General features: G+C 34.1%; 1 protein-coding gene across 1 annotated transcript; it reads left to right on the top strand.

The window, feature by feature from the left end:
* Positions 1–209: 209 nt before the first annotated feature.
* LOC134727508 (piRNA biogenesis protein EXD1-like) lies at positions 210–1,433 on the top strand. Its single transcript, XM_063591888.1, has one exon. The coding sequence runs from the start codon at positions 210–212 to the stop codon at positions 1,431–1,433; it is 1,224 nt and encodes a 407-aa protein (XP_063447958.1).
* Positions 1,434–12,781: the final 11,348 nt, after the last annotated feature.

The following is a 12,781-nucleotide window of genomic DNA, read 5'->3' as shown; positions in this document are numbered from 1 at the left end:
TTCTTCTTTTTTTATAAGACGTTGTTTTGACAAGTCTGTTTCTACGGTAAAGAGGGTACTCTTTCTTAACCCGATCTGTATGTGTTTAAAATTTTAAATTCCTACAAAAGAAGAATTATAAATTCGTTGCAATAAGTGTTATTTCGTATTTAAAGTTGACTGTTTTTATTCTAAAAGTTACTTTTTGTTTTTTCAGAACATAGATATCAATGGCAACCAAGCGTAAATTAGAACCAGATGATGAAGATCAACAGCAGCAATCCGACGGTACAATGAGCGATAAGAAGGTCAAACAGAATTCCGCTAATCACGATACTTCTTTAGATGAACACAAGGTAAATGAAACTAACGGTTCTCACACAGATGATGCAGTTAAAAGAGAATCACCAGGGTCAATATTCCAAAGCAGGTCAATACAACTACGTAATTCAGAACCAGACAGCGAAGACCAACAACAGCAGTCCGACGGTTCAACCAGCAATGCAAATAGGATTAGCGATAATAACGAAGCCGATGTTTTGTTTACAAGGGAATCAGATGGAGAACAAAAGCTTAGCGGGTCAACACAATTACGTAATTCAGACCAAGATAACGAAGAAGATCAACAGCAGCAGTCTGACGGTTCAACCATCAATGCAAATAACATTAGCGATTCCAACTCAGATGATGTTTTATACAGGAGAAAAGCAGCAGTAGAAACAACCCAAAGTGGGACAATACAAGTTGGAATAAACGAAACAAGTTCTTACAAGTATATTGACACGAAGGGAAAGTTCAGCTCTGCTATCAATGATCTAAACAACAAGATTAAAGACGGCAAAACCATAGCATTGGACTGTGAAGGAGTAGACTTGTCAAGATTTGGATGCGTAACGATGGTTAATGTAGGTACTAAAGATATGGTCTATCTAATTGATGTTTTGAAGATAGGAGACAGCGTATTCGATGACGGGCTTCGCTCTATACTCGAAAATAATACTATTGAAAAATTAATGTTCGACTGTCGAGAAGACGCAGATGCTTTATTTCATTTACATAAAGTAAACCTGGACGGGGTATTAGATGTTCAATTGTTAGAATTGAGTAACAGGATTTATAGAAATGGATACACAATATTGGGCAGTTTAGAGAAATGCCTTCAAAACTTTCTTTCTGACGATACTCTCCTTAGATTGAAAAAGCAGGGACGGGAAACTATGCTCAATACAAACAATATATGGAAAGATAGACCTCTGAGTGAAAGTATGCTCAAATATGCAGCAGTGGATGTTCTAGCACTTTTCAAGTTATATGATAAGTTTAAAAACAGAATGACACACAATACCTGGAAAGCTGCATCTAACCTATATTGTAACAACAAAAGATCTCGAGCAAGAACATATCGTGATGGAGATGCCCATTTGCCGATACGCGTGCGTGATATAATATTGTAATATTATGAATTAATAAAACCAAGTACCTGTAGAATTATTTTATCTGTCATTTTTATGGCCGCGCGACAAGTGTCGAATGCAATATTTATTTACCTCTGTCTGTCCGCCTGTCCGTCCGCCCGTCCTTCCGTCTGTCCGGATAACTCTTCTTACAATTTTTGGGCTTCAGCTTTTATATTTTATAGGATGTTTGTACACAAACTAGAGGTGTGCATGTTCACATGATTTATATTTTATTTGAAATATTCTCAAAGTGCCAGTTTTTTTTATATAGTCACGTTTTAGTACTGGCTGCATAGAACAGACCATGGTATATACGCGGTGACAGCTTTGTACTCATACTGTTTCGGAGCTGCATTTTTATTTTTTTGAAAATTTTTTGTACATATAATGAAAGTGTGCATGCATGTCCACGTGATTTTGAAGTTATTTTTTTTCTGAAAATATTCTCAAATACCAGGTTATTGGACTTTAATATCTGTGTGTACATAAAATAAAATAAAAAGGGGTATGTTAGATATTTACAAAAACATACTTCTTGTTGGACTTAATTTCATTCTCACTTTCTATATCATTGATTAAATATAGGAAGATGTGGTTTGAGTGCCAATGAGACAACTCTCCATCCAAATAACAATTTAAAAAGTAAACCATTATAGGTTAAAGTACGGCCTTCAACACGGAGCCTTGGCTCACACCGAACAACAAGCTATAAAGGGCCCCAAAATTAAAACCATTCAAACGGGAAAACCAACGGTCTAATCTATATAAACAAAACGAGAAACGAGAAACGAGAAACGAGAAACACGCATATATTACATAAACAAACGACAACTACTGTACATCAGATTCCTGACTTAGGACAGGTGCAAACATTTGCAGCGGGATTAAACGTTTTAATGGATCCAAACCTTCTCCCTTTTTTCTGAAACTATAGCATAACATCACAACATAGAAAAACACACGATAAAATATCAATTGGCAGACTTAACTCAATCAAAACACGTATGATTACACAATGAACGAATGAATTTGATCTGCGATATCTGAATACAAATGCACAGTTAATTAAATATTAGAGACAAACATTCATGAACAAAAAGCTAACAAACAAATTAAAACAAAGCCATGGCAGGACATCACTGAGAAATATTAAACCAATCAATATTCACTTTAGAAAAAAAACGGTTTTAAAAAATAATACACATTTTTTTGTACTACTATTGTAAAAGTTTAATGTGCCTTTTTGCAAATATCTCATCAATATCGGGTAGTTCAACTTGGTTAAATGTTGTTGGTGACTCTATACTTAAAAGTGAAACATTTTGACTGAAAATTCAGTCCTGCAGGTGAAAAATTAAAGATAAATTATCATACATAGTGTTAAATCCTGACATATAGGCCCTATTGAAACGCTTAGTTGTACTGAAATGTAATAATTATGGATAGAAAGCACTATTGAAAATTCAAACTACCAGGTTTTTTTTTATCAGCTAACAGTGTCATTCGGTATTAAATGTTCAGCTCTTAGAATTGAGTAACAGGATTTATAGAAATGGATTTATAGTTTGGTGCTTACACACGTGTAACATTATTTGTGTTTTTTGCTTCCATAACAACTTGTATTATCTAGAGCGACCCGAATAAGGTTATTTCGTGACAAGTGTCGCGCGCATTAAATTGTTTACTTATTAAGCATTTATATGTTTCATTACCCCCAATTACTTTAGTTCTAAATAAATTATGTGTCGCATTCAAGTCTGTTTTATTGTTTTAAGTTCAAAACCCGTATACCAGTCGATACGTATTCTATATTAAACTATGCCTTTTCCAATTGTAAAGTGTGTTTTGGTATCAAATTGATATGTATTATATTGATTCTAGTGGTATATTTAACAAACATATTAGTTCTTTAATTAATCATATATCCATAAATTCACAATATAATATAACGTATTTCAATTGAAAATAATGGTTGAACAGTTAATGAGTAAATGCACAGACACGACTGGAATAGTCATTTTTCAATCTTTCAAGAACCATAATTCCTGAACGGTAAAAGTCAAAATCGTCATTATTGAAATTGATCTCCATTTTGTCATCAGTAACAACATATTAAAATTTGGAAAGCTTTGGTTGAACAGTTCATGCGTAAATGCACGGACACGACTGGAAATGCCATTTTTCAATCTTCCAAGAACCATAATTTCCAACGTCTAGGCTTACTAGCATTTGACATATCTACAGTTATCTGACATCTGTAAAATTAGTCCGAGATTACTCTGACGTCCGACGGCTGTTTTGCCAGACATGCTGGGGCCGTGGGACGTCAGAGCTTGTCCCATATCAAAAAGTGGATAGTTGCCCACCCAAAAAAGATGCGCTGCCTCCTCGCTTCTGGAGCCGACTGAGGGCCTTGGAATTATATAAATCGGGCTTTGATACCAGAAGGACTGGAAGGACAGACAAAGGAATGAACATGCGATATTTTATGTACCCCGCAATGCGTCTCGCTTTGGTGAAAAAAATATCATATAGTTATTAACCAATAAAATTACGCAATGAGAGAAATAAATTTCTTTCCGTTATAAGGCTTAACGAATACCGTTATGCGTAGTAATTTGCACGGGTGGATTATTTACTTCTTTCCCCTCCAACAATACCAAGTGCTCTCAATGCTCGCCACATAGACTGTCCAACAAACCCTCTGCTTCCCACTTCAACTGGAAATAACCAAACCCGCCATCCATTGTCTCTACATTCTGCAAGTAGATCTTGATAATTTAGTCTCTTTCTTTCGTAGGCATATCTATTCTTTCTTTCCATGGTACAGTTAGTTCCAGCAAGATTGCCTGTTTAGTTGAGGCGGACCAAATGACGATGTCTAAGATCCACCAACATTTGCCAATCAGTTGCTGTTACCAGTAAACAACTTCCTTCCACCTTCTTCTTCTGACCTTTCTCTCCTTCCTTAACAAAATTGACAAAAGTAAGTCCTTCCTTGTTTTTCCTTGGCTTCCTGATGTTTCTTTCTAGGATGTCTGTAAGTGTCCCTAATACCTTGTCGTGCCGCCATGTATACCTCCCGTCTTTCAAAGCACTCGAGCATGAAGACAATATGTGCTCCAAGTTTGCTGGCTTACCACAAAGAACACATTTTGGGTCATCTAAAATAATAAATTATTTTCAATTAAATTCATTTTGCATTTTTATAAATCAAAACATGTATATACAAAGGTAAATAACACTGGGTACTTGAGTCCGTATATTTTTATTTTCTTCGTTGGTATAGTATACAATTTAAATAGACTTTCGCATGTGGTGTTTTTATTGTTTGAAACAACCACTTCGATTTTCTTCGTGTTGAAAAAATAGTGCATACATGTATGTGACTGTCATTTGTAATTGACCAGCTAGACAATAGGAAATTTTTGAACAAGTGCATAGTTATTAATCAATTAAACACATGACTTATTTTTTTTCATTTTGATATTTAAAAAAAACCCGCCCATTTATCAAACTTATTTTTTAAGTCAAATGTTCGAAACCCCTTCTGGACGTCCTGTTATAGACTCACGGTCCTCCTTGGACTTCTATTCTGCAGTGCAACTCTCGCTCGATCTTCAAACCGGTCGAGCTTTTTGGGGATTCTATGTACAGGTATTGAGTTATAACTATTAACTTGTTATAGGATTCTAACCTTCTGTGTGACCGGAGATAAGTCACTAGGTACAGTTCTGAAATGCAAAATTAACTTTAAAACGAAATTAATGTGCCAGCTATTTAGCTTATATTGATTTATTGTTATGTTTGTTAGTAGTACTGGGATGTAATTTTTATAGAAAGGAAATACGAAAAATGGTTACAAATTCAAACTACCATTTTTATTATCAGCTTACAGCGTACTCTGTGGTTTTGATATAAACGTTTTTAGTTTGGAGCTTACACATGTGTTTCATAAATTGTGTTTTTGGCATACATGTTAGTTTGCATTATCTATAGCGTATCTGAATAAGGTTTTTCCGTAATAAGTGTTGCGCGCATTTACATTGTTAACTTATTAAACATTTATATATTTCATTTCATTCAATTAATTTATTTCAAAATTAATCATATATCGCTTTTATGTCTGTTTGGTTGATTAATTTCACATCCTTTATACTAGTCGACACACTTTCAAATTTCAACCCTCCCTTTACAAAATTGTACAGTTAGCATTTATGATTGGTATCGAATTGCAATCTATTGATTTTAATGCTATATATCAACAAACGTGCATATTATTTCTTAAATTACTCATGTATACAAAAATTACGATATCATATAACATATTTCAATTGAAATTAATTTAAAGATCGAACAACGTTAATAAACTTTATGCTTACTTGCATTTAGCATATCTTCAATTTTCTGAAAACAGAAAAAATATTTTTTGTTCGTTTGATTCAAGGAAAGTCTATCAGGAAATCTATTAACTGAAAGGAAGGAACAAATTGATTAAGCATATATTTAATTCGAAACAATTCTCCAACTGAATAATAAAAAAATACTTATTGTTCGTAAAAATTGTGAATGAACTGTGGTTTTAAAATATATCAACTGATTTCCTTCGATGCTGCAATTTGTTTTTTATACATAAAACTAAGAAGAATATTTTACTCTTCGGTTGACTGTAGTATCGTAATTTGGTCATCCTATGCGAAAAAGGTGAGTCCTGAATATGCATATGAACTATTTAGCATGAACGTTTAAAATACATTAATGAATTACAATTCGTTTCATGTCATTTAACAGATGATCTAAGATCCCACTAGCATGTTTAACCCTGCCACATTATGTGTGTATGTGCCTGTCGTTTGTTTATGTGTTACATATTTGTTTTTCGTTCATATTTTGTACATGAATAAGGTCGTTAGTTTTTTCGTTTGAATTGTTTTACATTGTCATTTCGACGCCTGTTATAGCTGACGATGCAGTTATAGGCTTTGCTCATTGTTGAAGACCGTATGGTGACCTTTAGCTATATAGTTGTTTATTTTTGTGTCATTTTGGTCTCTTATGGACAGTTGTCTCATTAGCAATTATACCACATCTTCTTTTTTATAAGACGTTGTTTTGACAAGTCTGTTTCTACTACGCTAAAGAGGATACCCTTTCTTTACCCCAGCTGTATGTGTTTAAAATTTTAAATTCCTACAAAAGAAGAATTATGAATTCGTAGTAAAAAGTGTTATTTAGAATTTAAAGTTGACCGTTTTTATTAAAGAAGTTATTTATTGTTTTTCAGAACATAGATATCAATGGCAACCAAGCGTAAATTAGAACCAGATTATGAAGACCAACAGCAGCAATCCGACGGTACAACGAGCGATAAGAAGGTCACACACAATTTCGCTAATAACGATACTTCTTTAGATGAACACAATGTAAATGGTACTAACGGTTCTCACACAGAAGATGGAAGTAAAAGAGAATCACAAGAGGCAATTATCCAAAGCCAGTCAATACAACAACGTAATTCAGAACCAGACAGCGAAGACCAACAACTGCAGTCAGACGGTTCAACCAGCAATGCAAATAAGACTAGCGATAATAGCAAAGCCGATGTTTTGTTTGGAAGGGAATCAGATGAAGAACAAACACTTAGCGGGTCAATACAATTACGTAATGCAGACCCAGATAACGAAGAAGATCAACAGAATCTGTCTGACGGATCAAACACCAATGCAAATAACCTTAGCAATTCCAACTCAGATGATGTTTTATACAGGAGAGAAGCAGCAGTAGAAACAACTCAAAGTTGGACAATACAAGTTGGAATAAACGAAACAAGTTTTTACAAGTATATTGACACGAAGGGAAAGTTCAGTTCTGCTATCAATGAGCTACACGACAAGATTAAAGACGGCAAAACCATAGCATTGGACTGTGAAGGAGTAGACTTGTCAAGATTTGGATGCGTAACGATGGTTAATGTAGGTACTAAAGATATGGTCTATCTAATTGATGTTTTGAAGATAGGAGACAGCGTATTCGATGACGGGCTTCGCTCTATACTCGAAAATAATACTATTGAAAAATTAATGTTCGACTGTCGAGAAGACGCAGATGCTTTATTTCATCTACACCAAGTAAACCTGGACGGAGTATTATATGTTCAGCTGTTAGAATTAAGTAACAGGATTTATAGAAATGGATACACAATATTGGGCAGTTTAGAGAAATGCCTTCAAAAATTTCTTTCTGACGATACTCTCCTTAGATTGAAAAAACAGGGACGGGAAACTATGCTCAATACAAAAAATATATGGAAAGATAGACCCCTGAGTGAAAGTATGAAAACAGAATGACACTAAAGACTTTGAAAGCTGCATCCTGCCTATACTGTAACAACAAAAGATCTCGAGCAAGAACATATCGTGATGGAGATGCCAATTTGCCGATACGCGTGCGTGATATAATACTGTAATATTATGAATTAACAAAACCAAGTATATGTACAGTTGATTTTACCAATCATTTTTATGGCCTCCCGACAAATGTCGATTGCCATATTTGTTTATCTTTATCCGTCCGTCTGTCTGTCCGTGTATCTCCCCTTCCCTTTTCACCTGCAGCTTTAATATTTTTTAGGATGTTTGTACGCATACTAGAGGTGCACATAATTTTATTTCAAATATTCTCAAAATGCTAAAACATTATCTATTCTGTATGTCTTTTGTGTAGATAAGGTCAATAAAAACACTAATCAATGGGAGAGTGAACAAACTCATCATATATACCTGGATAATAAATTACGACAGACGCACGGTTTCGTCTACAAAACACTCGTCGATGACGCTCTGAAAAATTTTTAAAAGGTAAAAAGAAAATATAAAGAAGAAGATGTGATATGATTGCTAATGGGATAGCTCTCCAGAAGAGACAAAAATGACAAAAAAAGTTTTTTTTCTTGAAATAACTCATCAATATCGGACAGTTCAACTTGGTAAAATATTGTTGCTGACAGCTGTATTCTTAGAAGAAGGAATAATTTACTGGCCATTCTGTCTAGCAGGTGAAACATAAAAGATAAATAATCATACATAGTGTTAAATTTATAATTTCTAATGGTCAGACTACGCAACAATTTCTAGTTGTATTTCAACATCACTGTCGGTCAACTGTAAAGAAGATGGAACTATACTCATGCATACTAGTATGTCAGAACACTGAGGGCATCATCCATATCTTGTTACCTCACCTTTCCTAAAAGGTAATGTGAGCTTTTCTCATCACTTGGCGTCCGTCGTCGTCGTCGTTGTCGTCGTCGTCTGTCGTCATTAACAATTTTCCAAACATCTTCTCCTCTGAAACTACTGAATGGATTTGGATAAAACTAAGCATGATTGTTCCTTAGATTATCCTGCACAAAGTTTGTGCTTCGATTTTTTATCCGTAAAAAAACATGGCCACCGTTACCTAAAATAGAACATAGGGGTCAAATGCAGTTGTTGGCTTATATCTCAAAAACGAAAGCATTAAGTGCAAATCTGACATGGGGGTAAAAATGTTAATTAGGTTAAGATCTATCAGCCCTGAAATGTTCAGATGAATCAAACATCCCATTGTTGGGTTGCTGCCACTTAATTGGTAATTTTAAGGAAATTTTGCAGTTTTTGGTCATTATCTTGAATACTATTATAGAATAAAGATAAACTGTAAACAGCAAAAATGATCCGCAATGAAAGATCTACAAATAAGTTAACATGACCAAAATTGTCAATTGATCCCTTAAGGGGTTATTGTCCTTTAATGACAATTTTTCACAATTTGTTCATTAAATTTGCTAACTTTAAAAAAATCTTCTTCTCTAAAACTACTCAACCAAATTCAACCAAACTTCAACTGAATGATCAGTAGGGGGTATAAAATAAAGTTTGTGTTTTATTTTCTATTTCGTCAAAAAACATGGCCGTCATGGCTAAAAATAGAACACAGGGTAAAATGCAGTTTTTGACTTATATCTCAAAAACTCCAGCATTTAGAGCAAATAAGACAAGAAGTTAAAGTATTCATTAGGTCAAGGTCTACCTGTCCTGAAATTTTCAGCCGAATTGGGTAACTGATTTTTCAGGTATAATGCCCCTGAATTGATGATTTTAAAGAAGTTTTGCAGTTTTTGGTTATTATCTTGAATATTATTGTAGATACAGATAAACTGTTAATAGCAAAAATATTAAGCAAAGTAAGATCTACAAATAAGTCAATTTGACAAAAATTGTCAATTTACCTCTTAAGGAGTTATTGCCCTTTAAAGACTTTTTTCACAATTTGTTCACCATGTTGACTTACTTTAAAAAATCTTCTCCTTTGAAACTGCTGTATCAATTTCAGCCAAACTTAGGCTTAATGAGTTTCAGAGTATCCAGTATAAGTTTTATATTTTATTTCCTTGTATGTCAAGAAACATACATGTAGCTCCTATGGCTAAAATAGAACATAGGAGAAAATGTTGGGTTTTTTTGCTTTTGAAGAAAATAGGACGATTCAAAGAACATTTAGATGAGTTGAAAGGCCAAAATAATCATTGATGAGAGATTTTACCAAAAAAATCAAGGTGAGCCATTCAGGCTCTTCTTGTTATGTTATTTTCTGAAATAAATTCTATACTTCATTGCTTGATAAATGTTCGTGATAGTTTTACAAACATAACATCTTTCAAATAAATTGAATGCACATTGCTTTTTCTCAGGTCTGGTTATGTCTTCATCATCGGACAAATATTTTATTGGATTTGAAACAATCACAAAATGTTTTTTTCTCTCCCCTTTTCACCATAAAAGACTGCACACTTGACGAGCATCACTGAAGAGACATGTATTGTCGAAATGCGCATCTGGTGCAAGAAAATTGGTACCGTTAATGTTATTGAAAATGTAGTTTCCTTTTTCCAAATTCGAAATAAGAAACTTGTTTTCTTCTGGAATAACCTTTAGCAGGAACGCTGAAGACTACAACATTCGAAAGCCAATGAGGTGAATGTTTGTGGAGATTGACAAAATATTAATTTGACAGTAACATACATTTTCTAAGATAAACTTTTATTCAGGATTTGTGAATGTTGTGATGTCGAATGCACTAGTTTGATCCGTCTCAAACACAAAGAACACGTATATGAATACCAAGGATACATCAAAAACACGACGAACTTCATCACCAAAAGGGGCCTGAACGTAGTAGTTAAAATCCTCGATTAAACGATGATGGCAGTCTTGTACTCGCGGGACTTTTTGTGTTGCTTACGCTAGATCTACTAAAAGGGCTGATTTTAACAAATTCGACAGGACGTGACATTGCATCTTTATAGTTCTTACGGCGAGTTTTCGGTGTGCTTATTTAGCATAAAATCCCATGAGAAGTACAGAAGAAAAAAATGCTTATACGTATAACCTGAAATGATATAAACCTGATAATCAAATTACATATGGAATTTTATTAGATTGTTGAGAAATACATTTTGGACGTAAACATACATTGATTGTTGGTTGCTTAACGTCCAGTGGCAAATATTTCATGCATATTCAGGACGAGAACAAGTTAACAATAAATACAAAAGGTAGGTTGTTTTAATAGAGGCCATCTAGGATGAGGGTCGAGGAAATTTGGACTGCCACTGGAGAATGATGGTATATTGGATAAGGACAGAAATTTTGCCTTGCAACAGGCCACCTACGGACCCCTCATAGAGTTGTTGCAAGGGTTATTTACATGCAAAGAGCGTGACACTCTCTTTACATGGGGCATCGGATTTGACGTCCCCATTCTGACCGGACGTGACTGCGAACTTGATACATCCCGCACAGCCAAACGGACGCCCCACTTCGGCAAGCTCTACTGCCGGTCGGGAGAAGTGACCATATTTCTATAATCCAGTTACCCTTGGGATCGTAAACTTTAAAAGATATAAAAAAAGTTCTTTAGTATTGTGTCTGAAATAGACATATAGATCAGACATTATTCACTATACTGCAATGCGTATTTGTAGACAGTAGGCTCCGATCACCATAACAATTATTCTATTTGACACACCCAATTTTTTGTCATTTACAGTCCGGTTATCACGATATAACGTAACTTTTTGATAAGATGTTTTAGGTGTAATTCCACCAAATCATGGTACGTCACATCCGGTTGTATACGAAAATAGGTAAAAAAAAATGTTCCCTGGAATTAGACAGTTGTAGGTAATTAATCCTATATTTTATTGCAGTAAATCATTTCTGTGTCATAAACATATGTCTTTTGTATTTTAAAGCAACATAATTTTTTTTTTATTTCGGATTTCCTTAGAATGTTTTGTAATCTTAAGGTAACATGGTGACAAAACCTTGTAAACAGATAAAATAAGGGGAGAAATTTGATTGGTTAACTTCCAGTGATTTTTTTTTCTTATATGTAATGACATTTTATGAGAATATTTTTCTATAGTACTGGACAAGATAAATCTTTACTCATGCGTAGGATTTCTTTTTTTGAAACAAAGATGGTTTCTGCTCATTTATTGAAAAGTGCAAATTTAACTAAGACAAATAGGGGAAAATCAATGGTGGTATTACACCTATAGTGTGTGAGGGTTTATTCATTTTTAAATGACCAAATCTTTTAACGGAAAGATATTTCATTGCATAATTATAGATTTCATAACGAGGGATAATGATCAACTAGAGTTATTTCATTTCAATATAATATAAAACGAGAGATTGGCGAGTTAACTAGGACTTTTTAAATCAATAACGATGGTTGAATTGGTATCAAAATAAACCCAAAGTTGTTATAAGTGTTTCTCTTAATGTGGATACTCACATTGTGTTGAATTAGAAATACCGTGAATCCATGATCTAGTGATTTCACTTGCTAGTATGACGTCACACAGTCTTTGTCGGTGTTTAGCTTGAAGAATCGACATTTGAAGACGTTTGCATGTTTTTTTCGCTTCAAAATGTAATAAAATTTTTCAAAGAGAAGGTTGTCAGGTGAAAAGTGAGAGTGTTTTGAATGCTTTTGATGATATTACATATATTGGTTGCCATGGAACATTATCTTAGCCTTTGAAAGTCTTCGATGCAATACTATGTCTTATGGTGGTGAAGAAGCCAACAAAATGAACGCAGATTATCGTATGACATTTTCACAGTCTTCATTCTTGATGACAGACAGAACGAAATTGCCTGTTCTAAATGATCGCATTTGTGATGGTGATATTTTGATACTTGAAAACTCTTTTTTTTAAGTGTATATATATCAGATGTCTGTCATATTTTATTTACAATTCTTTAACAGTACGTAGGGGTATTAATTTTTTTTCT

This window comes from Mytilus trossulus, chromosome 8 (genome assembly GCF_036588685.1).
Source record: "Mytilus trossulus isolate FHL-02 chromosome 8, PNRI_Mtr1.1.1.hap1, whole genome shotgun sequence".
In the NCBI taxonomy this organism is placed as follows: domain Eukaryota; kingdom Metazoa; phylum Mollusca; class Bivalvia; order Mytilida; family Mytilidae; genus Mytilus; species Mytilus trossulus.
Note: the sequence above shows the minus strand (reverse complement) of the source record. Positions and strands in the feature narration are given on the sequence as shown.